The sequence below is a fragment of the Notothenia rossii genome (genome assembly GCF_949606895.1).
Source record: "Notothenia rossii genome assembly, chromosome: 6".
NCBI classification, from domain to species: domain Eukaryota; kingdom Metazoa; phylum Chordata; class Actinopteri; order Perciformes; family Nototheniidae; genus Notothenia; species Notothenia rossii.
The window spans coordinates 36,779,256-36,803,604 of NC_136909.1; the positions used below are offsets into that span (position 1 = coordinate 36,779,256).

Sequence of the window (24,349 nt, forward strand, 5' to 3'; positions counted from 1 at the left end):
GCGTAATAGCCTCCTGTTCCGACTGTGCGAGAAGCGGCCAGTCGTCTAGGTAGGTTGCCAGGCGAATACCCTGTTGTCTTAACGGGACTATCGCGGCTTCTGTACATCGTACAAACACTCTTGGACTGAGAGACAGACCGAAGGGAAGTACTCTGTATTCGTAACAGATCCCCTGAAATGCGAACCTCAGATATTTCCTGTGTGGGTAATATACTGGGATGTGGAAATACGCATCTTTCAGGTCGACTGATGTAAACCAGTCCTTTTGTCGCACGAGACGCAGCAGAGATGTGGGAGTGAGCATTCTGAAGTTGTATCTTTTTAGATATTTGTTCAGAGCCCTCAAATCTAGTATTGGCCGAATTCTGTTCCCTCCCCGTTTGGGAACGAGGAAATACTTGGAATAAAAGCCGCTCTGACTCTGCTCGGCGGGTATTATAGATATAGGCTTCTTTTCTAGAAGTGAGAGAATCTCTCTCTAGAATATGGGCTGACTCTCCTTGGGCTTGTGAATACAGAATGCCCGAGACGCGAGGGGGGGTGACAGCGAATTGGAGTCTGTAGCCCCGTGTTACTGTCTTGAAAACCCAAGCAGACATTGTGAGCATCTCCCACTGTTTGCTCCTTAGAGCCAGCGGAGATGTCACGTCTCTTACCCTCTGAGTCTCTATTTGTTGTATTATGGGGCCCTCAAGTGTCTGAACACGGTGGTACCCCATTTCGACAATCCCCACCGACACTGTGCATGTGCATGTCGATGGTGCCTTCACAACCCCAGCCGGCACTGCGCATGCGCGTCAGCAGAAAATGGTTTATAAGAGAAAACAGAACAATATCGTGACATGTGTTTTTGCAGACTTGAGGATGGCGTTGAGGCATCTCTCGAGGCAGCGGGAACACATCTGGAGCTGGGGAACCGTGGACTTCTAGCTCTGTCACGGAGGGGAGAAAAGGAGGCTGTCAGGCCGCCCGCTTCTTCTTCCTCGACTGCTGGCCGAAATTCTGGGTTGGCTGTGCCTGGGCTGCAGCCGGAACCGGAGATTTTCTGGGCCAACTCGCCCTCGTCTCCTGCGCAGGCTGTGACCTCTGCTGCTTCGGTACTTTGAACCGAGCAGTTGAGGTAGCTTGGGAGAAGGACTGCCGCTGCGGAGGCAGCGGCTGGACCCTTCGAGGGAGACAGAGGTGGAGGGCCTCGTCCTCCTTCTTCTTGGACTCGCATCTCTTCTGCATGGAGACGAGAGCAGAGCCAAAAATCCCCTCGGGAACGATGGGCATGTCCAGCACATCCTCCTTTTCCCGGTCTGGGAGGTTGGTGAGGTTGAGCCATCTAGCTCTTTCCTGCACCACCATGATTCCCATTGCCTTGCCCGTGGCCTGGATGGCGCAGCGTTGAACGCCGAGACAGATGTCCGTGATCGCGGCTATCTCGTCCAGTACTGCCGGTCCAGGATTGCTTGACAGATCCTCGCAGAGCTCTGCTTGGTATGCGGTTAGCAGCGAGGAAACGTTCAAAGCCCTACAACGCTGCGGCTCTGTAGGACCGTTCAGTCATGGTCGACTGGAATCGGTCCGCCTTCGCCAGCAGCGTGGGGTTCCTGCTTGGTGTAGTAGCCATCCTCGGTAGGAGGTGGGCTGCCAACAGCGGTTCCATAGGCGGTATGCGGAGCAGGCCGAGCCTCTCCATACCGTCACAGTCTAGGCAAGAGGCACCCTGGATTGGGGCCTTGTTGCTGAAGGGCCGGTCTCTCCACGAGACCGACACCTCCTCCAACATCTCCGGGAAGACCGGAAGGAGTTGCCTCTTTGTCCTTGTTGCTTGGGGCAAATCTTTCCCCTCGTAACGGGACCTGGAGGTCTCCTTGTCCATTTCGGGCCATGGGAAGTCTAGTCTGGACGCGACACACTGACACACGGCCTGCAGGTCCAAACTTAGACAGGGCGAAGCTGGTGAGCTATCGCCCGGGAGAGCGGCCATCGCTCCTGGCTTTGCAGCCTGAGCCGATGACATGAAGACGTTGTCTTCCTACTCATCCGAGTCGGACAGGAGGAATCCAGAAGCATCCTCTTCGTCCTCCGTGTAGTCCAACTCCAGGACATCTTCCGCGGGCGAGACCATGGTGAGGTCCAGCCGGGAGCCCCAGCTTGGTGTAGCATGGGGCACCGAGTCCCAGCCTGACACGGCGCGGGACTCCGGTTCTGCAGCTGCCACTGCTGATGAGCTCCAGACCGACACAGTGCGGGGCTCCATCTCTGTGGCGGACGCCCCCGTGTCTTGATTTCCGTCCGGCAAATCAGGGGACATGAGGGGGTCCTGACCCGACAAGCTAGCTTGGCGAGCTAGCCGTCGGCGGAGGCTCTTCATGGTGAAACGGGCACAATGCCCGCATGAGCCGGGGTTGTTGATAGCCTCCTGGGCATGTTGCAGCCCGAGGCAGGACGAGCAGACCTGGTGTGAGTCTGCGTCCGAAATCTTCAACCCGCAGCCGCAGAGCCGAGCCTCCGATTCCCTGACTCCTCTGGTGTGAGGGAGAGACGTGTCCATCTTGTTCGCCATTATGGCGACGTGGGAAGGACGCGCTCGTAGCAGGTACTTCACCGAGAAAAAAATCTTCTCCAACCTGTCGTTAGTCCGAAGAAAAGACGACGGCGTAGGATTTTTTCTCGAAGAATATTACCTGGTGTGGTAATATTCTTTTAGTCCTATTCTTCTTTGGTGTGAGAAGAAAGGAAAAAACGTAGCGAGGGAGGCAAACTAGCTGCTAGCTTGAAAGTCAAAACCTTACCTTTTTAATTTCCGGAGAAAAGAAAAACGGCGAGGTCGATTGTAGTATTAACTGGTATGTTAATACTAACAGTCTTCTTGCAGAAGCATAAAAGTAGCCGGCGAGCGCCCGTCAACCGAAGTTAGCTTGGGTTCAGTCTGTGGACTGTTAAGCTAGCCCGGCTACCGAAATAGAGATGTGCTCTGAAGCGAGAAGAGGTGTTTGAATGACACATGCGACGTAGCGCAAGCTACTTATAGGGGGTGGATTCCCTGACGCTGACGTCAAGATCACCTGCCAATCAGGATTGGCGTAATGAGATTGATGCTTTTGTTTGCTCCGCGGATGAGGCGCATCCCATAGTGAGACATCGAACGGAGTGTTATGAATGAGAACTAGTTTAGCTACATTTATATCAGCTCATAAGTGGTGTGTGAAAAATATTTGTCTTAATTACGGCTAAATACGTCGGTGTTAAAGTGTGAGTTATAAGTTATCTTAATCGCTTTTGTTTTACACATGATAGTACTAACGCTGGCCGACATTGGGGGGGACGGGGAGGGGCATAGTCCATGTGCACGTCCATGTGCTTGTTACGCGTATGAAATAGGAAACACATAAATGAACTCAGTCTGTCTAAAGTAGTTAAACCGTCACAATGTGCATTTAAAAAAGCTAGTTTCACTACATAATTCACTTTTTCTGTTCTCTCCTGCAGCTCCTGTACCCACACCACAAACCCATACACTGATCTACACCATCATAAAACCAACGTCACTTTTAAGAGCCAAACTCAACCTATCTCTCTGTCTATCTACCTAGCTTTCTTATAGTTATTGTCTCTATCTTTTTCTATCATTCATTATCTATTTCTTCATCTATCCATCTCAATCTTACAATCTGTCTCTCTATCTCTGTTTGTCTCATACAGCAGCTGTTGCATATCTGTTGTGTCTGTCTGGCTGGCTGTCTGGCTGGCTGGCTGGCTGTCTGTCTGTCTGGCTGGCTGGCTGGCTGGCTGGCTGGCTGGCTGGCTGGCTGGCTGGCTGGCTGGCTGGCTGGCTGTGTTGCAATGGCAAGAAAACACAACCCAGACCCCAATAATCCCACATCCAAAGAAGGGAAACGCATGGCTCTTGAGCTGAAGCATGAACACATGCTAGCTGAAGCTAAGGTTGGTGTTTTAACCCATATGACCTCATTCATTTCCTACTTGAATTTGGCACTATCTTTTATCCAAAAAATGCTGAACAGGCCAAGAGTAACTGGATTTTGGATCAATGTATAGGGCCTTTGCAAAACGGTTCATCATTACAACATGGGGACCAGAGGCTTACTAAATAAAGCTTGTTCAACTTGTTTTACTTCATTAGTTGTATATGGTAGGAAAAACTTGAAGCAAAAATGTTCTTCATGTGAATGAATTTACTTTTATTTGTCCACTGTCATATGGTATAAGTTTATCAGCAACATCAACCTTACATGAGTTGTTACTTGGTCACAGAAAGCAGCTGAGGAGAGGAAATGGGCACGCTTTGTAGGAGACACTTTACAATCCCCTAAAAGGGGCTGTGTAGGACGTGGCAAGCCGAGAGGGAGGTGTGGAGGGCGACGCCAAGGCTCAGCTACAGGTTGAAATCCCAATTATTTTACATTTTTATGAATTTACTAAGTAAATGGTTGGAAAATCGAATTAAAACACAGTAATTGCTTGTTGAGGGTCTACAATAATTCCAAACTATAAACGCATAGTGACACTACAGTCGGAGACATTCCCACTGTGGTGTCATAAGAACTATGCTTTATTTAATTTCACAAGCTTTTAAACAATAGGTAGATAATACAAATCATCAGTTATCTGTTGTTAACCCTCTGCGTGATGTTTTACAGTCACATCCCCCCCGACTGAGGGCTTCCAGTCTTCCAGTGTGGAGGTTCTGCGTACTGAACCTTCAGCACAACACAAATTTGGTAAATCACAAAAATGGCTTTAAGTTTAAAACTAAAATCAATTTTTAAATAAATTGTGTTAGTGAGAGAAAATAACCTTATACACAGCTGACAGTTCAGGACTCGAACGAGGAATGTAATTCAGTAAAGATATTGGCCAGTTCCATATTGAGCAAAGAAATGATCCTTGATTTTTAGTGTTCATCTTAAATATAATCATTTACAGTTAAAGTTTCCCATTCTGTTCACAGAAAAGAATATGGAGAGACTCTCTGACATTCTTTCCTCATGTCCTCCTCCTGAGCCTCAAAAAAGCTCTGCCTCATCCTGATCTTTTCAGCAGCAGAAAGCCTCAGAGCGCTGGAAAGAAGCGAGACCACACCACCTGCAATGCCTTCTAGAAAAAGAGGCTGTTGGTCATCCCCTGTGTGGCCTCTGCCACGAGTCGGCTGTTATTAGTATAAGGTTTTAGCGATAGTATCCTGTTAGCTGTTGTGTTTTAGTGTTTTGTATATCTGTCTTTTGATGTTAATTACTCTACTCTCTCTCTCCAGGTGTCGGCACATCCTGTCCGTGTGGCACCTGCTAGAGTGATTGTTGTTCCCACCCCTGATTGTGTCCACCTGTGCCCCATTGCCTAATGTGTATATTTAGTCCTTCTCTCCCTTTGTCTGGTGTCGGTTCGTCTTGTGATGTCGTTATCTCTATGCCTGTTTACCAGAGATTCATGTTACATTACCTAGTTGAACCTAGTGATTATATGGAGAATCCTAGTAGAGCCTAGGAGTCATTATTGATAGCTTTGGATTTCTTAACAATAAAGAAGATTACCAAGCAACGGAATTGAGCATCTGAGTTCTTACGAGGCCATCGTATCAATTAGGTGAGATAACATTTACCTTTTATTTAAATTACTTTACCTAATTGTAATTTTTCAGTATTAATGCTCAGTGCCCTGCTATTTCAGCTAACATGCCTGACTTTTGGGATGTTAGAAAACTGGATACCTAGAGAAAACCCAGATGAAAATGAAAGTAACTCTAGGATATTAGAATAATTTTGTATTTCCTCCCAAGGTGTAGAGAGTGTCTCCCCAAGGAGTGGTTCTGTGGAGACTGTGATGTACTTCATCACAAGAAACAGCCACTCCACAACAGGGACAATTTAATGAATGTTTTTTTTAAACCAATTAGTCCAACAACGTGTGTTGTTAGAGTGGAAGGTGGATATGACACCCATGACATATATGCTCTCTCAAACTTGCATTTTGATGTTCACATGTCTCTTCGGCCAGCATATAATGGTAATTAGTGCTTTTTTTTTTTTTTTTGACAGCTTGCATATTGCCAACTGTGAAGTCACCCAACTGCTCCTGTAAAGGCAAAAACTTCACTGTGGTACCAGGCAAACCAGTGATTTTAATTACCATCAATGGTAAACAAATATGTATATGTATATATATTTGGATTGTTGTTATATGTTTACTGTTGTGGGCTGAGGCATTGTGCTTCCACTTGGAGTAAAACCTTCATGTAATATCTGTTAATCTTTGACTATTTGTAGATGGAACTGTTGTAAAATGTGTCTTAATTATGTTTATTTACTTGTTCCAAGGGCGTTATGACTTGCATCTGCCACTATATGTTTGTCAAACTTGCCAGCAGCAGTGGACCCCCGACTTGAAAGTCCTCCTTAAGAGTGGATACTGGCCAGCTTCGGTCAGTATTTCCACACTTTACACCTTGGACCTCCTGAGCTCCTTTGAAGAGCTCAAGGTCATCTCTCCGGGATTCTCCAGACAGGCCTTTGCAAAGCTGCTGGAGCATCGCACAAAGTGTGGAGGAAGAGTAAGTGTAAATATTCTTTACCATATTACTGTATACATTATAACATTTCCGTAAATAGACAAAATCACAGCAATATATTTAATTATCTTCCAGTCTGGACCTGTCGACGGAGATGCACTGCAGCGCAGCTTTCTGGAGTTCTCCTATGCCTCGTATGAGGAAGACCAGCTCTGCTGTGGTGCTCCTTTCATCTGCCCTGCCTGCACGCCGGAGATGTTGGCTGATTCTGCCGATGGAAACAGGAAGCTGTATCGCTTTCGGCGAAGTGGAAGGTGCTGTTTTTACAATGTTGTTATTTACGGTAACTTTTTTGATTACTGTTTATATTTCATGGATATATTTGCTAATCTTCTTTTCCTCAGTTCTGATGGCAGCGCCTTTTTTAATGGGCTCTTTGTAGCAGAAGACAGCGTGGTGGCTGCATTTGTCGACAAAATACAGAGATCACTGAAAAATTCAAGTTTTTATTCGTCATTTTACCTTATAGGTATATCACAAAAATAGCCATGTATATCCGACCCTGACTTTCTTCAAATTCAGCTACTTCTCCTTACCATCTACTCCAAAATCAGATAATTAGAACAAATGGTGTAGATCATGATTCCATTGCTTTTAACTGATTTGTCATGATGTAATGCGTGTCTTAGACCCAGGGAAGGGGCACATGTGGGGACTCCCAGTGGAAAGCAGTGAGGGAGACATCAAGGAGGGCTTCTAAGCTGGATGAAGAAGGGATGGAGGTGGCTGTATGTCGCCATGGGTTTCTTTTGAAGGCCTTAAATATGTACAGGGGGGAGATATTCTCCTATCTTCAAAAGGAACTCATGCCAGCCAAAGCCAAGTTCTTCGCCATGGATGTGGCATGCAAGTACTGGCCGTACATGGAGAGAGCTGCAAGTGTCCTTCCTGCTCTCCAGGAGCTGACCACCATGAAGCCATTCCTCAGTGTAATGCATGCTTGAGCCCATGCTACCAAATGCGAGGTATGTGAAATATTTTTGTATCACGTACATTTATATTTTTTATATTTATAATACTGAAGTAGTAAATATCTAAGCTATACTGTTTAGTATAGTAGTATGTAGCCTCTTTGCACAACAATTCCAGCAACCTTTTACCATCAGATTATATGGAGTGGGAAGAACCAGGAGGGAGCAGGGATGACCGCCGGGGAAGAGGTGGAGCAGGTCAACAGCTACCTGTCCCGTTGTGCCCTGACAACAAAATACATGTCCAAAGCAGGTGAGTGAAAGGTTTTGCCTTATTATTGAATACTTTTTTAGATGACACATCATAACCTCATTATTGCTTTCAAAAGCACGACTGGACATGCTCACAGTGCATGCAATGGGATGGAACAGGAAAAAAGGTGACTCCCTTCATCAGGCACTTTCCACAAGATATGTGAAGGTGAGCCTCCTATTAAAGGTGTTGCTGTGTCCTTTGTCATTTGCACATGGCTTGTTGTTAATCATAGCAAGTTTTAATCTTGATAAATGTCCATCGTCTACTGTTTATCAGACAAGTAAGAGGCTCCTGGAAGAGACTGCAAGTGTTGAGGAACTCAAGACGGAGCTACATTGTGTCTCAGATGACATGGTGTCGACATGGATTTCCGACGTGAAGGAATGGGCATCTGGTAAGCATGACGAGATAACACCAGCTACATATCATTGTCCATGACTGTTTGAATTTACAGATTTGATCCTAAAGAGCAGCCAATTTTAAGGCAATAAGGCTGATTTTTCATGCCACGTAATGGGACCCTCACTGGATTTCAGTAGACAGGGACATAATCTTAGAGCAATAGCAAGCCAACTATGTGTCCATGTCCTGATGCTTCTTTCCTTCAACATGAAGAGGAAAGTCAAAGTGGCCTAAGCAGTCCAGACACCAGTGAGGATGAAGAAGGAAACATAATTTAGGTAATTTTCTTATAAATTAATGTACAGTATCTTTGTTGATTTAGCCTCAACCTAGACATGTTGCTGTTACTTTTGTATTCATTAATGCTAAACATACATTGTGTATTTAAAAAACCTCAAATTTGGTTTCTGATCTGCCCCTCTTTTTTGTTTCTCTGTATTTCCCTAGATTGCTGCTGCTCTCAAGCACGAATATCCGCCAAGACTTGATGTGCTATCAGAAATGTAAATACTTTAATGACTTTATATTTAGAGATTGTATTCATACTCCTCAATGGAAGATCACCCTTGAATATGTTGACCATATGACGTTTCCCTATGCCGCAGCATCAGGCCAAACATTTCACTTGTACACAACTTAAATTGTATTGAAGAAAATGCTCAGCGTCCCTGGAATGCATCCTGAGCAATGAACCATTCACTTTTGATCCTTTTTGAAACACTAGAATGGAAATTCCTAAATGTCCAAGAATATCTTGCTGGTTACCATACAACTTGGTGAGCACATCGTTGTCCAAGAGCAGGAGGTCTTTCCCTTTTTTCCCAGAACGGGATGCCTATGCATTATTATTTTCGATCTCTTATAGGATTTACCTGTCATTAACTTTATATGACTGTACCTGTTACACCGCAGGCCAATAACAGCTTTCCTCAAATTGTTCATTTTTGTTTCTTTTGCGTTACTTGCTTCAATTGCTTTGTCAGTTATATTTCCTTTTTGGTCTCCAGCTATTAACCTGATTGATTGAAGTACTTCAATCAACATGTACAATGCACAGTCTTTTAGGATGTATAATTAGGGACATAGATAAACAACAAATAGTTTATTTGGTGAATCTCTTCATTGTTGTTCTCAAAACCAAATAATACATTGTTATAAATTGTTATATTTGATTTACACATAGAATGTACAAGTTTAATATACATAGTTAAACCATAAAACAATGGTTGTGTTGTATGATTTCTTAGTACTGTATGTTATAACCGTTTGCATAACTTGATTTTATGTTCTGTTGTCCATGCTTTTCATGTAAGACTAACCCCAATGCTCTAGAGTCAGACATACACCCTTATGGTGGCCTTTTACTTGTATTGTGGTGAAACACATAAGTAAACCATTGCCAGAGAGGACCATTTTATTGTTTTAAAAACAATATTATTGATGTGGTTGATTGATGAATAAATATAAATTAAGCATACTTCTGTGGTACTTTTTGTTGTTTACATCACACTGCATTATAATGCGTTTGGAAATTCATTTAGAAGTAACAATATGGGTTAGCAGGATATTTTTGTAAAGAGATGATCCTCATCCGGAACACTGGTTGTTGGTTTAAGATAAGATAGAACTTTATTGATCCCAATTTGGGAAATATTTGCGTTGCAGCAGCATTAAAACACATGGCATTATACAATACAAATAAAAACACAAGAAATGAAGAAGAAAATATACATGTTGAATTTACAAATGAGCAATAACAAGATATGCAAGGTATTATATTTACATAAGTATGTGACAGATGGAATATTAAATATTACACTGAATATGTCAAATGTACAGTGAAGAGAAACTATGGAGCAGAGAGTTATCTTGCAGCCAGAGGTGATTTGTTGTACAGTAACACGTTCTCACTCCCAACCCGTCACATGTTGACGGACTGTCAGGGCCCCTCCCTGTCACCGACTTGCATAGAGGAACGTTGGTAATAGACACGTTGGGATCGCGGCGAAATGCTCTCCGCGGATCCATTCTCACAGCGTTTATCAACCTTTTTCTTACTCAATATCAAGCCACACTTATTGTTTTTACTTTATTTTAATTGAATAATGTGTTTTGTTGCCAGTTATGGGGAGAGTAGGGGCTCAGAATACTGAAATCCGTAGGCTATTGTTTCATCGTTTTTTCCTTCTAATTTTGTATTCTTTTCTAAACCACACAGTTATTTACTAAACAATAACACAAGTATCCTTGTGTGTATTTATTTGTTTGATTAATAAACATAAGTTGGAGTCCGTCAGGACCGAGGGTCGGAGCAGCTCATTTGCTTTAGAGAATTGTACACCCGGAACAGAAGCGGCCGGCACATAGGCGCCAATGTCAGCGCCCGGTGCAAGGTGATGGCTAGAAAGGATCCGTCTTGTGTAAAACTCTCGCGAGAGTTTGCGAGTCACGTGGCTGAATGTTTACGTTTGGCAGGCATCCTTTCAGTTACGATCGTTAACATCAATGGGCCACAGCAAATGATGGTGAGAAGCTAAACTATCTATTAATTATGTCAATTACAGGGAGTGTGATTGTAACTGTGTGTGTGACTAGGCAAAGAGGTAAACACTGTCTTTTGTTTCCCATGCTTGCTCTTCAAACAGCCGGGGACAGATACTATGTGCCCGTGCTAAACACACACACACACACACATATAGTATTGTAGTTGAGTTTTGACAGCATCCATCAAACTAGATGTTTTGCCTTAATGGTCTGTTTCTCTAATATTTCTGTGTTTCTGAACCACGTCTGTGTCTGCATATAATGTTTCCTCAGGGTTCCCGCGGGGTCTTAAAAAGTCTTACATTTGATAATCTGAATGTAAGGCCTTAAAAAGGTCTTAAATATGACCAAAACAATAAGAAAGGTCTTAAATATGATTTAGAAGGTCTTAAAAATGATCGGATTTGAAAGGTACTTCTGTGTTGCGATAGCGTCTAAATGTGTTTTGTGGGAAATGTCCGGGCTGCAAAGTAACCAGTACGGTAATAGCCTTCCAGTTCCCCCCAACAATTTGTATTGAATTAAATCAACATGGAACTAGTAATCACTAACTTTGTTTCCTCCGGCTCCTTATTGGAGAACACCCAGCTACTAACCTAGCAACCAAGCTTCAGCTTGCGGCAGTCAGAAACTAATGTATCTTCGAATCTACTTACAAATTAATATGGGGAAGTGTCAGTTCAACCGTATTTGGTTGGAAAACATCTAATTTAGTGCTTGGTTGAAACCAGTGGAGGGGAACGTGGTTGAAGCCCGCTGCACCATTTGCAGAAGAAATAAGCGTTTGTTTTGCTAATGTAGCGTTGGCTAGTGGAGCGTTAGCTAGTGCAGCAGCTCCCGCAACAACACCGGGGGACCTCCGGGCGACGTTTGGGTCTACGTCAACCCTAAAAGCGGAGGTGCTGTAGACGCTAAATACCGTAGCTAAAGACCAATCATACAACAGCAACGATGAAATAGTGTAACCAATTTAATTTAAGGGGTAATTTCTCAAAATGTTCCCCGTGTGGTTTATTCACCATTACAATAGCCCAACCTAAAATAATTTCCATAATTCCATAATAATACCTACTTCCGGGTCCCGGAAGTATTCTCTCCGCTTCGCTTGACAAACCCATCCATGGACAAACCCTGTGATAGTCCTCAAGCTCTGATTGGATGTTTGAGTGTGCGCCGAGGGTTACGCCGAGCGTCGAACAGCACTTTGAAATGGGATGGAACCACGGCAGACTGTCCAAAACTGGATTTGAACAGGTCCACCCCGTCCCCAGAACTACACATATATTAACTGTGTAGTAACTACACACTATAGTGTGTTTCGCAAAATGTTCTATGGCACGTCTCTGCAGAGAATTGTAGTTTTAAAAGACGTTTTCATATTTCCCATAATAAGAAGTTGCCATTAAATTGTACATCCCTGGAGGTTTAGGCAGTAGTCGAGTTGAGGGGGGATGGGGGGGGATGGCATCCCCCTTAGGTATTAAAATGGTCAAAACCATCCCCCTTATGAAACGGCCATCCCCCCTTCCCATCCTCTGTTATTTGATCAATTAATGTGGAAATATTGCCAATGTTTAATTTTCAACATTCTACATTTTATATGTGCACGTCACGTGCCCCTCGTCCACATTATTTTAGCCGCTAAAATACTGTTGACGAGGGGCTCGTGCACATATCACGATCACGAAATTGATGTCAAGTCAGTCAGAGTCAACGATAGCAGCGCAGCCTGTGCAAGCATCATGGCCAGTAAGCGACAAGGACAGCTTGACCTGAGGGACTACTTCGGCTTTAAGAGGACAAAATGTACCACTGAAGGTAAGTCAAGAATACTTTTGATATGTCACCAAATGTTTAATCTCTGGACAGAGGCGATAACAACAGAGTTATAGTTTGGGAGCTTACGTTTTTTTTCTTGTTAACTAGCCTAACGCCAGGCAGCTAGTACTAGCTGCTATAGTAACCAACGTCAGGTTAGACCTTTCTTATATTCACAAAGTTAATGTCAGATTTGATTTCTTTTTCACATGGAATATCTCGCAGGGTTTCCCACAGCTCTTTACTGCTTAGGCGACCGCATAAGCAACACACTTAACTAGCCTAGACATGTTCAGTCGGGGAAAAAAATTAAATGTAATTTAGGATGAAGCAGAGCAAGCTAGTGTACAAGCAGAGACGACAGGGGCAGAAGAACACAGAGAAGAACAGGTGTCGTTGACGGTTCCTGAAACAGCCGGTGAAGTTCAGTTAAGGATGGTAGATAGTCCAAGTTTGGGATTCTTCAGTATGAAAACTGGTTCCGAAAGAACCCATTTGAATGAAGGTTCCTGGAGGATCTTTAGGCTGATTTTGTGTATCAATTCGATGATCATGTATCCACTAGTGATTTAAGCACTTTGTTTGATAAGCTTTCCATTCATTTTAGTGACATCATATAATATAAATTAAGTGTGAAAATTGCACCTTTAGTCACTGTGAGCGACCAAAATGTATTACTTAAAAAGCTTTCAATGTGATGCATGCCTCCGAATCGTGTGATAGCGGCTTCTGGTGGTTGAATGTCATCACTCTTATTTTATATGAAAAAAAACCACAACTTGACAGTAGGCCTACTTCACTGTCTGCTCATTCTAACAAAACCATAATGCCTTTGTTTTCTTCATATAGAGGATAATCATGGCGAGGAAGCAGGAAGGAGAGCAGAGGAGACTAGAGCAGAGGAGACTAGAGCAGAGGAGACTAGAGCAGAGGAGACTAGAGCAGAGGAGACTAGAGCTGGAGAAGGAACAGGTTTGATATTTCTAAATAGACACTTTTCTTTTTCGAAGAGGGGGAAATGTAGCTAATCCTACCAAGGGGGGGTTTTAACAGATGTTATGTTTTTGTGGTAGAAAAAAGAAGAGAGGAGGAGGCAGAAGCAGAGCGAGATAGTGTCGATGATTCTGACCAAAATAACCAGGGAGATAAGGAGCAAGATATCCCTGAATGCTGGACATCTACCAAGTTCAGGGAGAAAAAAAAGTATTATCCATGGCTAATATGTCAAAGCAAAAAACTTGGCTGCCTAACCTGCCAGAAAATGAAAGTGGTTGGGCCAAGTACAGGTGGGAGCAGCCAGTTGCATATTGCTGAGGAGTGGTCCAACGTTAAGGTTACAGCCTATGGTACAAACCGAGCAGCACAGCTGCAGTCTCTTCGTAAGAAAATACACAAGCATAAAATGTCAGACTATCACCAAGCAGCTGAGAAAAGCATGGAAAAAGCAAAAGAAAAGACATTGGAAACATTGACTTCTGAAATGCAAAGGGATCACTTCTTAACTACTGATAGGGTATTTCGTACAGTTTACAAGATTGTGAAATCTGGAAGGCCTTTCACAGATCTACCGTCCGATATTGATCTGCAAGTCTTGAATGGACTAGACATGGGAAGAACTTTACATTCAGACTATTCCTGTGCAACAATCAGCCAACACATAGCAAATGAAATGCGAAAGAGAGTAGTTGGAAAGGTCCTTCAAAGTGGAACAAAACTTTCTGTTATGATAGATGAATCTACAACTGACAGTAAAAAATCAGTATTGATCATTTATATTAGAGCGAGCTTAGGGATGAGTGAAGAGCCCCTAACATTCTTCTTGGATCTAGTTGAGCTTTCTGCTACCAATGCAGGTGAAATCTATCAAGCTCTAATGAAAAATCTGTCACATCATGGCTTCTCTGAAGCTATTCTGAGTGAACGCTTTGTTTGCTTTGCATCAGATGGAGCTTCTGTAATGCTTGGAAGTAAAGCAGGTGTTGCAACCAAAATCGTAGAAAAGTTTCCAAACGTAATGGTGTGGCACTGCATGAACCACCGTCTTGAGCTGAGTGTTGGAGATGCTGTTGAAGAAACTGTAGGGATGAATGACTTCCAGTTTTTCTTTGACAAAGTGTACAGTCTCTATCATGCATCGGCCAAAAACCGCCGTGAGCTCACTGAATGTTGTGAGGAACTTGCTTTACAGTGTCTGAACATAGGGAGAATTCTCAGCACTAGATGGGTGGCATCCAGTTACAGGACCATTAAAGCTGTATGGCAGCAGTACCCTGCAATCCACAAGCACTTTTCCAATGCCTCAGTTGATCCTAAAAGAAGTTCAACAGAGAAATGCATGTTCAGTGGTTTAATAGATCGCCTTTCTAATGTCACCTTTGTGCACAATCTTGGAATCATGTATGATGCTTTAGAAGAGTTGTCTGAATTCTCTCTCTCTCTTCAAGACAGAAACATGACGCTCCCCAAGGCTGTAGCAATACTCAGTCGGCAGGTCCGTGTGTTGAAGTCCATGGCAGAGCAGCCTGGACCAGCGGCAGAAGTGGCTCAGACTGCAATCGGTTTGAAGCTATTCAAAGGGGTGCCACTAACAAATAATTTAAGACACAGCAGAGAAATAAACCACCAACATTTTTTTCATGCTTTGGCTGCTAAAATTGAGACAAGAATGGGATCACTGCCTGGAAAACAGAGAAGCAAAGAAGAGTACCAGAGCTTTCTTGACAATGTCAAAGTGCTGCAGCCATCAAACTGGCCAGATGTGTGTGGTGTTCGTTATGCCGAAAAGGAAATACAGGAACTCTGCTCCTTTTTCAAGCTTGATGATGGCAGACAAATTCAGAGAGGAATGAGGGAATATGTTGATATGGTGAAACTCAAAACTGTTGATGAAATGACACCACAAGCACCAGAAGAGCTAAAACCCCTCCTTCAAGCAGTGAACACACTGGTCATCTCCACAGCTGAGTGTGAGCGTGGGTTCAGTCAGATGAACATTTTAACCACAACTAGAAGCACGCTAGAGGTAAAAAGTATGTCAGCCTTGCTTTTCATCAAGTGTGTTGGCCATCCACTACAAATGTTCAAACCAGAAGTTTATGTCAAGTCTTGGCTTCAAAGTCATAGCTTGGCTAATGATCTGAGAGCAAGAGCCCGGAAAGTTGTCATTAAAAAACATGATTATGAAACTCTTTGGAAGATCCTATGAGATACTACAGTATAGGGGAGAATTGGGTTGGTAGCCATTGAATAAAACTGTTTATTTGTATTTGTATATCATATTATATGTATTATTTTCAGATTTTGTAAATAGTATATTTGTTTAATCCATGTTCTTGCACTTGAATTAAAATGGACTTGACTAGAGAGGATTCATGTTCAATGTTTTGTGAGGTTTTGTTTCAACATTTAATGGATGAATTCCCAGTAGATTTATAGGTATTGTGAGTGTGAAGTTGAAGTTGAAGTTGCACTTGCACCCAGTGGGAAAGTGTGTCCTCTGCATTTACCCTAACTATGTAGGAGCAGTGGTAGCCATGGGACCAACTCTAATTCTGAGGTGCCTTGGTCAAGATCAATGACAGGAGTATCTGACACGTAATATATCCATAGCATGCAAGTTGTTTTACAGTAATAGAATATAATAATTATCTTTGTGCTTAAACACTAATCAAAAGGGTACAACGTTGGTCTCCCACCAAATGCGCTGTCATCAGATCAAATTAAGGGCCCTTAAGGCAGTCAGCACCAAACATATATCCAGTCTACTCAACTACCCTGAATTGCAGGTTAGTTTTTGTTTTTAATCTCCGGGTGGGGGGGGCATGCAGATCCACCATCCCCCCTGGCTTTTTTTTACAACTTGACCACTGGGTTTAGGGGATAGGAAACACTCACATTTAAAACATATAATTAATAAATGGGGGAAAATTGCTTGTGCCCATAATGGGCAGCATTAATATATACCCACATGCCAGCTAAGGTCAGAAGAGCTTTATTTAACAGCTCGTCTTATGTCTGTGACCCCTCCTGTTGTAAATTGATAAGCCTGAAACATGCACTTGTCAAGGTTCAGAGGCACATTTTGCAAATATGGCAGTAGCCATCGATCATCTTAAGATAAGATATACTTTATTGATCCCAAGTTGGAAACATTTGTGTTACATCAGCATGTGTAATAGTTGTAAATATGCAGTGGTGTTTATTTGTAAATCATTTAGTATAATCACACAAATTCTGTGTTTTATATTTAATAATTCTGTGTTCTTTATTTATTGAATGTTCAATACCTGACAAGGTCGGAGATGAACAACTTGGGTCGCAGGTTCCTCAACAGTGCATTACAAGACATCTATCAATATGTGTGTATACCTCCACCATTAAACTGTCATATTCTGCACATTTCTTATACTATCTACATACATCTTATAAGAGTGTAATACATATGTATAACATCAGTTAAAAATAATTGCTTAAACATACAGTAGTTAACATTGCAGGAAAGCAATATATTAGTACTTTTTCAGGCTTAATATTTATAACCCCAAAGCTTTTTTCTTATTCAAAATAAGACCTTAACCTAAAGTATTCTTTAATGTTTAAATAAAGCCTTATTAGTTTGTCTGTCTGTGTCTCCTATTAATATCTAATAATAAAAATAATAAATTTCAATAACGTGCTTTAACCACCAGGTGTCCCTTTCTATCAGCTTTGCACCCTTATGGTGTAAATATACCAATATACCGATTGGATCAAATATAAAAGTCAGCCGAATTAGTATTGATACTGCACGGAGTTGACCATCCGTCAACATGTGACCGGTTGGGAGTGAGAACGTGTTGTGTACAGAGTTATTGCAGTGGGCAGGAATGTTTTCCTGTATCGGTTCCTGTGACAGCGGAGCTGCAGCAGTCTATTGGAGAAGCAGCTCCTGCAGGCCCGGTTCTACGGGGGTGCATTGCACCCTCAGTTGAGTCGTTATGCACCCTCATTTGAAAAATTAAAAGTGAAAAAATTAAAAGTGAAATATATTACATATATAATAACAATAATAATAATAAGAAGAAGAATATAGTTGAAATAAAATAAATTGTGGTTAAATAACATTGTTTGCTGCATTTATTTGGTCAATTTAAACGATACAGTAAGTAACGTTATTATGTCAGGTGCGCGTGACCTGTGCCGCTGCGAGTTTATCATCTGCAAGGTGCTTACACAGCACAGCAGTCAGTGATGGACATCAGAAAATGGTTAAAACAACCAGCCCTTATCGCCAGCAGCAACACTGCATCTACTGCAGGTAATAACAGTTCAGATCATGGGGACATTGCGTTACCCGCGTCCACTGTCATGGACACTAACGCCCGACTCACCAGCTTTGCCTGCCTCGCCCACGGAGGCGGAGCAGCCGTCTTCGTTGCCCCTAACATCGCCACCCCTCGGCGACCCGCAAGTGCCAGAGGACCTCGGCAAAACCGAGCCTGCCCAGGTATATTTAAGAAAGTACCCAACTCGCCTGTACAGTGGGGTAAGGCGCTCATTTTGCAGCTCATGGTTTCAAAACAGAGATTGGCTGGAATATTCCTGTAAAAAAGATGCCATCTTCTGCTATGCATGTAGACAATGACATTTCGGTTTTGAAAGGGGAGTGATTTGTAAAATATCCATAAAGAAAAAGTACATCTGCTTACAGTACTGTTTCATATGGGTGTTGAGACATGTATCCATAGATCTCTTCATTTTGCTCCCAAAGTGCACCAGATTGATGCTTTTAAATTCAATATTTTAAAAAATGCTCCCGGGAGAGCATGCCCCCGGACCCCCCTAGAGGAGGTGAGGACCCCCTTAGAGGGTGTTGGTTTCCACTCCCCACTTATAAATATAGCACTTTACCACTGCACCCTCTCTAATCTCAGATGCACCCTGAGTCATTTTGTTCTGGAACTGGGCCTGAGCTCCTGTCTGTCCAGGTGGAGGGGGTGGGGTTATCTGTCTGTCCAGCTGGTCCAGCTGCAGGTGGAGAGGATGGGTGGGGTTACCCATGATGGAACCAGAATAAGGTTTGTTGGCTTACAAGCCTTTCATCGTAGTGGAAAATGTTGTCATATGCAATATTTTTGGATAGTTTCACCATTGAAATGCGTTTGATAACACTAGGTGCTCTAGTGCCAAAGTTGTGGCCCTAAAAAAGATCAACTATTCATTTGTATGGCATCCAGAGCTTCCACATTTTAGAGAATATGTTTTTTGATTTAAAATATCATCAATGTCATAAGCAATGGTTACATTAAAACCCTCCTATTGTATTCGTTTCCCCCCCTTACTTTGGTGTTCGCTGTCAAATTTGACCGGTCCTGTTTTAACTGCTATTACATTAACACAAAAACCATTAATCATCACCAAATTTCATTAATTTCATCAACATTGTGTGTTGAGTTGGCACCTCAGCTCAAAACATACAAAAACACAGAAGAATAGAAAGTTAACCCATTGAAATGATATGAGAGCAGTGCTACAAACTACAATTCCAATTAGATACGCGCCCAACAATCGTTACGAAGTACACAGAGATGACTTATTTGTAGTTCTTCCGGCGTATGTGCGTGGACTCGTTGGACTTGTCTTGCGTTGACGGCCGTATAGGCTCCATTCCCTTTCAGAAATCCGTCAATCGGGCGCGATCCGAAACCAAACCCTGTGTTTAAAAAAATATAAAATACAAATTTGCACTTTTGCCTCCTTAGCAACGGCAGTATCGTTTGGCTAGTACTTCCGGGTGGCGATCTGAGTTCGGGTACCGTATCTGTGACGTGACAAAGGGTCGCCGTGACAACGTGGTGATGAGATGTGGATAACTTTCCAAATAAAGACCATCCCGATACTCGAGTTGTGGTTTTCAATAAGTGAAAAAGAAAATTCAAAGTAATCACTATCATTTTAATATCTCAAGCATTTAAATATTTAAATATGTCCCCAAAAGCTTTCAAATGTAGTAGCAAAACCAGTGATCCAAATCAGGATCATTTTAATTAGGCGTATAATTAAATGATATAATAATAATACATTTTATTTTTATAGCGCTTTTCTGAAACCCAAAGACGCTTTATATGCAAGCCTACCTCCAAAGCGTTATACTTCGGAAGTTAAATAAATTAGATAAGGCAGTGGATGGCAAAGTACCAGATTTCACACATGAATATGCTTAAAATAGGTTATGGTGTTCCTATCACTGACAATGAAATCATGTAATATTTCAACTGTAATTTCCTAAAAAGTCAAATGCATTTTGGTGGAGGTTTTCATCTTATTTCTAATAGAAACATATTAAATATCAGTCAAATGGAGCATATAAAGAACAAACGTGCAAAAACAAAACGGGAGTTCAAATAACAGAATTTATTTTTATGCATTATCCCGGAGAATTCTTCGGCTGCCAGGAATAAGCCCACTCCTTGCCACTGAAAACAGAATGGAATAATGTTGGTTACAGTTACTGGTTTCGTCTTTCCGAAAAGCAGAAACCATGTGTGAAGCCCACATCATCTTATAACTCAATTTATAAAAGTAAATGTTTCATTTTCCATTTATTAACGACCACCACCATTTAGAAAAAGTGAACATAGAAATGAAAACAAATTTTAAAACAAACAATAAAAACAAACAAAAACACATACATTAACAACAATGAAGTTAAACAATCATTTGTTCCTACACTACTTCAGCTGCTTCAGAATAACAGCAGTGAAATATATAAGAGGACTGGTGATAGATCTGGATGTTTTGCATTTGTTAAATATCATGTGTTTGTTCTCCAACATGGGACTACATCAGATGACATGAAGCCAAGTAACTGGAAGATATATACCATACAGGACAGGGCTCCCACTCCACCAACATTTCTGCTTCTCCCTATCAAGAGAAGAAAACAAATCTCTAATTTCGGAAAGACCAAACGCATATTAGCTATTTAGCAAACAATTGTGGTGGAAGTTTGTAAATCATAAAGCACACCCTATGCATTACTTGTATTCCTGTCAAACCTTTCTCATTCTTTCTCTTATTACACTCCTGATGGGGAAAGTTTCTAGGTGAGTGTGGTAGGAGCAATCTGTGAACATGAAAGCAGGTTCCACATACAGTATTAGTCATATTAGAAATAAAAATAAATACAACTATGAACACTTAAGTTGTAAATATTACTATATACATACAGTATACCAAGTTAAGCTTAAACTCAAGTTTCAAAATACATCCCACAAATGCAGCATCACATGATGCAATAGGTGTTAGGTACAGATATATTTTTGTTATTGCGATTGAATTGAGGTTGATCTATGAAGTCTAGGTGTTTTGTTGTCTTGCCTATATAATTGACTCCATACTTTATGTGTAAGGAATAGTTTGATAAATATTAATATGTTGTGCTGTAACGTTAAATGAATTTAACTTTGATTCAAAAACCAAATTTTATTCCCCGTATGTTCATTATGGGACAGTGTCGTATCTAAATGCAGTTCTTGAGTATAAAGTTTAAATATGCTGCATGACGTTGTTGCATGAGTTGCTTCGAAGTTTACCCCTATGGTCAGGGATTGCTTTAGGTAGACCACAATATTAATGATATCAACCTCTCGTACAATATATGGACATGAGCCAAATCATTTTGATGTAATCGACCTACAGCCCAACGCTACAATGTGAGACCCTTTCTGTGTGTAAACCAAATCACATAGGAGTTTTATTTTGTGATTTATCAAATGTAAAGTAAGCCTGCTGTTGCTTTGCATTTTTATGTGAAAAAGGTATAACCATATAGTAAGACATGTCTGTTCAGGAATGAAAGACTGTATTTTTTCTAAACGTTTAATATTCATTTATATCCGAGTACCTAAGGATATACACATAACCAAGTATCCCATTTTCCTTTCATATTTATGAAGTTTTATGTGAAATTGTGATTTAGATTAAGCTATTGTTGTTATTATTATTATTTACCTATTGGAACAATCATTATTCCCAAAAATGCAATTAGGTGTTTTGAGATATTGTAGAAGCATGACTTGTCAACAAGTTACCTACAATAATTTTTTAGGAAAATATCGGAAAACACTCTTGACTTTTATAAATATAAAAGCTGCAAATCTCAGAGAACAAATGTCACTGTGTGTGCTGTGTGCTCTCCATGTGTGACCATTAAAGAGGGTTTCATCCCTCCGATTCTATCTATCTATTTTATTACCTGGCCCCTCCGTGGTGTTAGCCTGTCTCACATCATCCCGCTGGGGCTGCTCCTCCTGCCCCACCTCTGTGGTGGTGCTCTGCTTCACGGGGGGGGGGGGGGGGGGGGTCTTTAGCACCTCCACCTGCACGGGGCTTGTCTCTGGCACTCTGGCACCTGGCTCTCTGTGGTCCCTGCCTCCTGCCAGTTGTTTTCTGGTTCAGATGGGTCACAGGATGTGAGGTTCAGCGTGACTGTCTCTTCATCAGGATCTTCCTTAACCCTCTGGCCAGTGGAGTCCTGTGTCCAACCTGTGCAAGTTAAACAAATGTTGGTCTTGACTTGCTTAAGACAAAGAGGCTAACTCATATATCTAGAAATAAGAAATACAACGTGCTTAAGGTATGTTTCCAGACAGGGTCAAAAATATACTCGTCATGTCATAGGACTGTGTGCAGTCAAAGTTAATAGCAGAGAAATAGTGGTATTTATCCAGTCAACCATTTATGGTTTTGTTTTTGCGATATTATTCTTCCGATTTGTGTCTACATTCTACATGTGATGTGACATGTCAATTTGTTGGTAGACAACATATAAACGTGTGCATGTATGTTCCCTTACATTATTTACATCCACACATTTTGTTCAGAATTTATGAGACTGACGCAAACGTGTTTTGCATAAGTGCAATCAAATAAGTAGCAAGTCGCTTTGGATAAAAACATAAATGTAATGTAAAGGGACCTCTGGATGCACTGGATAACTGCTTTTGTTTACAACCCGAGAAACATGACCTTAATACAGAACTGCCAAACTGAATATGTGGTCAACTGGGATCGTCTTCATGTATTGTGCTCTTACCATTAACCTCAAAACATTTCTCCCTTTTGGGCGTTGATAAAGGAAACCGTTTAGGAACGGATTGCTAAAAGGAAATCCCTTAAGGGATGGCTCAAGCCTAAACATACATTTCAGTCAACAAACCTAACTACCTTGACATTAACAACTTTACAACTTTCAATTTGTATACAATGAATGCGCAAGTGGTAGCACAACACCCCAAAATAGTTTTTCAAATTCAATTAAACTTGCCTAACTATTTCCTGATAAATAACAGTTAAATGTCCACAAGTCCCCTCTGCAGAGTAAGCCATGTCTCATTAGGCTACATACTCAGTGTTTAAAAATGTATTTATTGTATGTAATTTGCTAAAATAATAAACAGTCAAACGTTGTCCATATCCCTAAATATTTTGAAATTACTTTCAACTTTTGTAATAGTTTGCAGCTAAAAATAGTGACAGTTAACAGGTAGAAAGGATGTGTGTTAGTTGTCTCACAAAAATATGGTTTGCCAAACCCAAATAAATGGCTCGAATGACTGCTTTCTGGCTGTATCAAAGGATAAATACTGGATCAAGTTGTTGTCTCAAGATTTGGATGGATTGAAAACAGTCGCTGTAAGTTGTTGTTAACTTAACTGACTTTATTAAATGAGTTGATCCAAACTCATTCCATATAACTGTGTTGGTTATAAGGAAATGTTAAGCTCTCCATTGATACAAACATTTTGTGTACACAATACTGTGAACTGTGAAGATATAGTGCAAGCATCTCACCTTCACAAAGGTACTCATAAAAAGTGCCTATCTTGTCAAGGTAATCCTGGGCATAGGCGGTCAGTGTGCAGCGAGGGGTTAGGATTTCACATTTGACGTCCTTCTTCCTGGTCTCCTTGCCAAGAAGCAGCACTGGTTTGAAGCCAATGGCATGGAGTTTCTCAAGCTGTAATGACAAAATAATATATTTACTGTTTAAAGAAATGGAAAGAAAACATCAACAACAACAACAACAACTATATAACTACAACTATAACATTACTGATGACAGCATCTAGTTGTATGCCATTCATAAACCTAGATGCTGAGTTAAGCTTTTGCAGAATCATGTATTTACCAGGAAGGGTTAAACAGTAGAAGCAGAAAATATTTTATAGACAAACACAAACTACAAATAAATCAGTATCCTGAGTCCCAGTTCAAACCCTGATAATCTTAAAGTTAAAGTACAATAAGATACAAATGTGTGACCACTCAACAATTAACAATGTAAATAATTAATTTACAATGAGTATTGCATAATTAAAAATGTAACACAATCCAAGCATAGCTTGACACTGTTGAAATTGAAATTGCGTGCTGAGATGTAAAACGTTCCCGTATGTTGTGGCTGCAGTAGTAAGAGTAATATAGAGTAGTAACTAGGCTTGGGCGGTATGACGGTATTACGGTATACCAGGGTATTTCGAAATACCGTCGGTATGATTTTCAATACCGTGACGTCACAGACTGTGCGCCAAATCACAGATGCGTTTCATTCTATTACACTTACACAGAGTTTTGATAGGGACGACATTGGTTGTAATGCGCAGCCTTCGCCAGCAGAGGGCAGGGGAGGGCAGTCCGTATTTCCCGCTCTCAGAGCTCAGCACAGACCTGAGCTGAGCAAGATGGCGGCAGCATTTGCCGGCCCCGAACTCGGACAACTAGTAAAAAAGAAAAATGCCT

At 41.6% G+C, this 24,349-nt stretch overlaps 3 protein-coding genes and 1 long non-coding RNA gene across 9 annotated transcripts in view; 2 read left to right on the forward strand and 2 right to left on the reverse strand.

Annotated features, from left to right (window-relative positions):
• The first annotated feature begins 2,204 nt into the window (after window positions 1-2,204).
• LOC307044153 (uncharacterized protein) lies at window positions 2,205-9,683 on the forward strand. 4 transcript variants are annotated; one of them, XR_013809543.1, is made up of 11 exons: window positions 3,077-4,393; window positions 4,653-4,733; window positions 4,964-5,595; window positions 6,048-6,146; window positions 6,327-6,559; window positions 6,653-7,542; window positions 7,684-7,801; window positions 7,878-7,969; window positions 8,086-8,198; window positions 8,420-8,484; window positions 8,654-9,683. XR_013809543.1 is itself a non-coding variant. In XM_079689227.1 (11 exons), the coding sequence occupies exons 7-10, from the start codon at window positions 7,720-7,722 to the stop codon at window positions 8,482-8,484; spliced, it is 357 nt and encodes a 118-aa protein (XP_079545353.1). In that variant the 5' UTR covers window positions 3,096-4,393; window positions 4,653-4,733; window positions 4,964-5,595; window positions 6,048-6,146; window positions 6,327-6,559; window positions 6,653-7,542; window positions 7,684-7,719; the 3' UTR covers window positions 8,654-9,683. The 4 variants fall into 4 exon arrangements, 2 of the variants coding, with proteins under 2 accessions (XP_079545352.1, XP_079545353.1); XM_079689227.1 differs by having other exon boundaries at window positions 3,096-4,393; window positions 8,081-8,198; XR_013809544.1 differs by lacking the exon at window positions 4,653-4,733 and having other exon boundaries at window positions 3,079-3,936; window positions 8,081-8,198.
• A 2,612-nt stretch (window positions 9,684-12,295) lies between these two features.
• LOC307042549 lies at window positions 12,296-15,931 on the forward strand. Its single transcript, XR_013809153.1, has 2 exons — window positions 12,296-13,540; window positions 15,013-15,931. It is a non-coding gene; the product is annotated as an uncharacterized lncRNA (long non-coding RNA).
• A 3,999-nt stretch (window positions 15,932-19,930) lies between these two features.
• On the reverse strand, window positions 19,931-24,197 carry LOC307044574 (uncharacterized protein; the record flags this gene model as incomplete). Its single annotated transcript, XM_079689884.1, has 6 exons — window positions 19,931-20,022; window positions 20,430-20,473; window positions 20,605-20,672; window positions 21,804-21,983; window positions 23,402-23,567; window positions 24,174-24,197. 6 exons carry the CDS (start codon window positions 24,195-24,197, stop codon window positions 19,974-19,976), a joined length of 531 nt encoding a protein of 176 aa, XP_079546010.1. The 3' UTR covers window positions 19,931-19,973.
• Window positions 21,957-24,349, reverse strand: part of LOC307042547 (tetratricopeptide repeat protein 16-like) — a 29,392-nt gene continuing 26,999 nt past the window's right edge. For 2 of the 3 annotated variants that reach the window (XR_013809150.1, XR_013809151.1), the window contains exons 15-16: window positions 23,402-23,567; window positions 21,957-22,093 (exon numbers count right to left, since the gene is read on the reverse strand). The gene's annotated coding sequence lies outside the window, so the exon portion shown is untranslated. Of the gene's footprint in view, window positions 22,094-23,121; window positions 23,568-24,349 lie in introns of those variants that run through there. The other variant, XR_013809152.1, reaches the window with a different exon arrangement.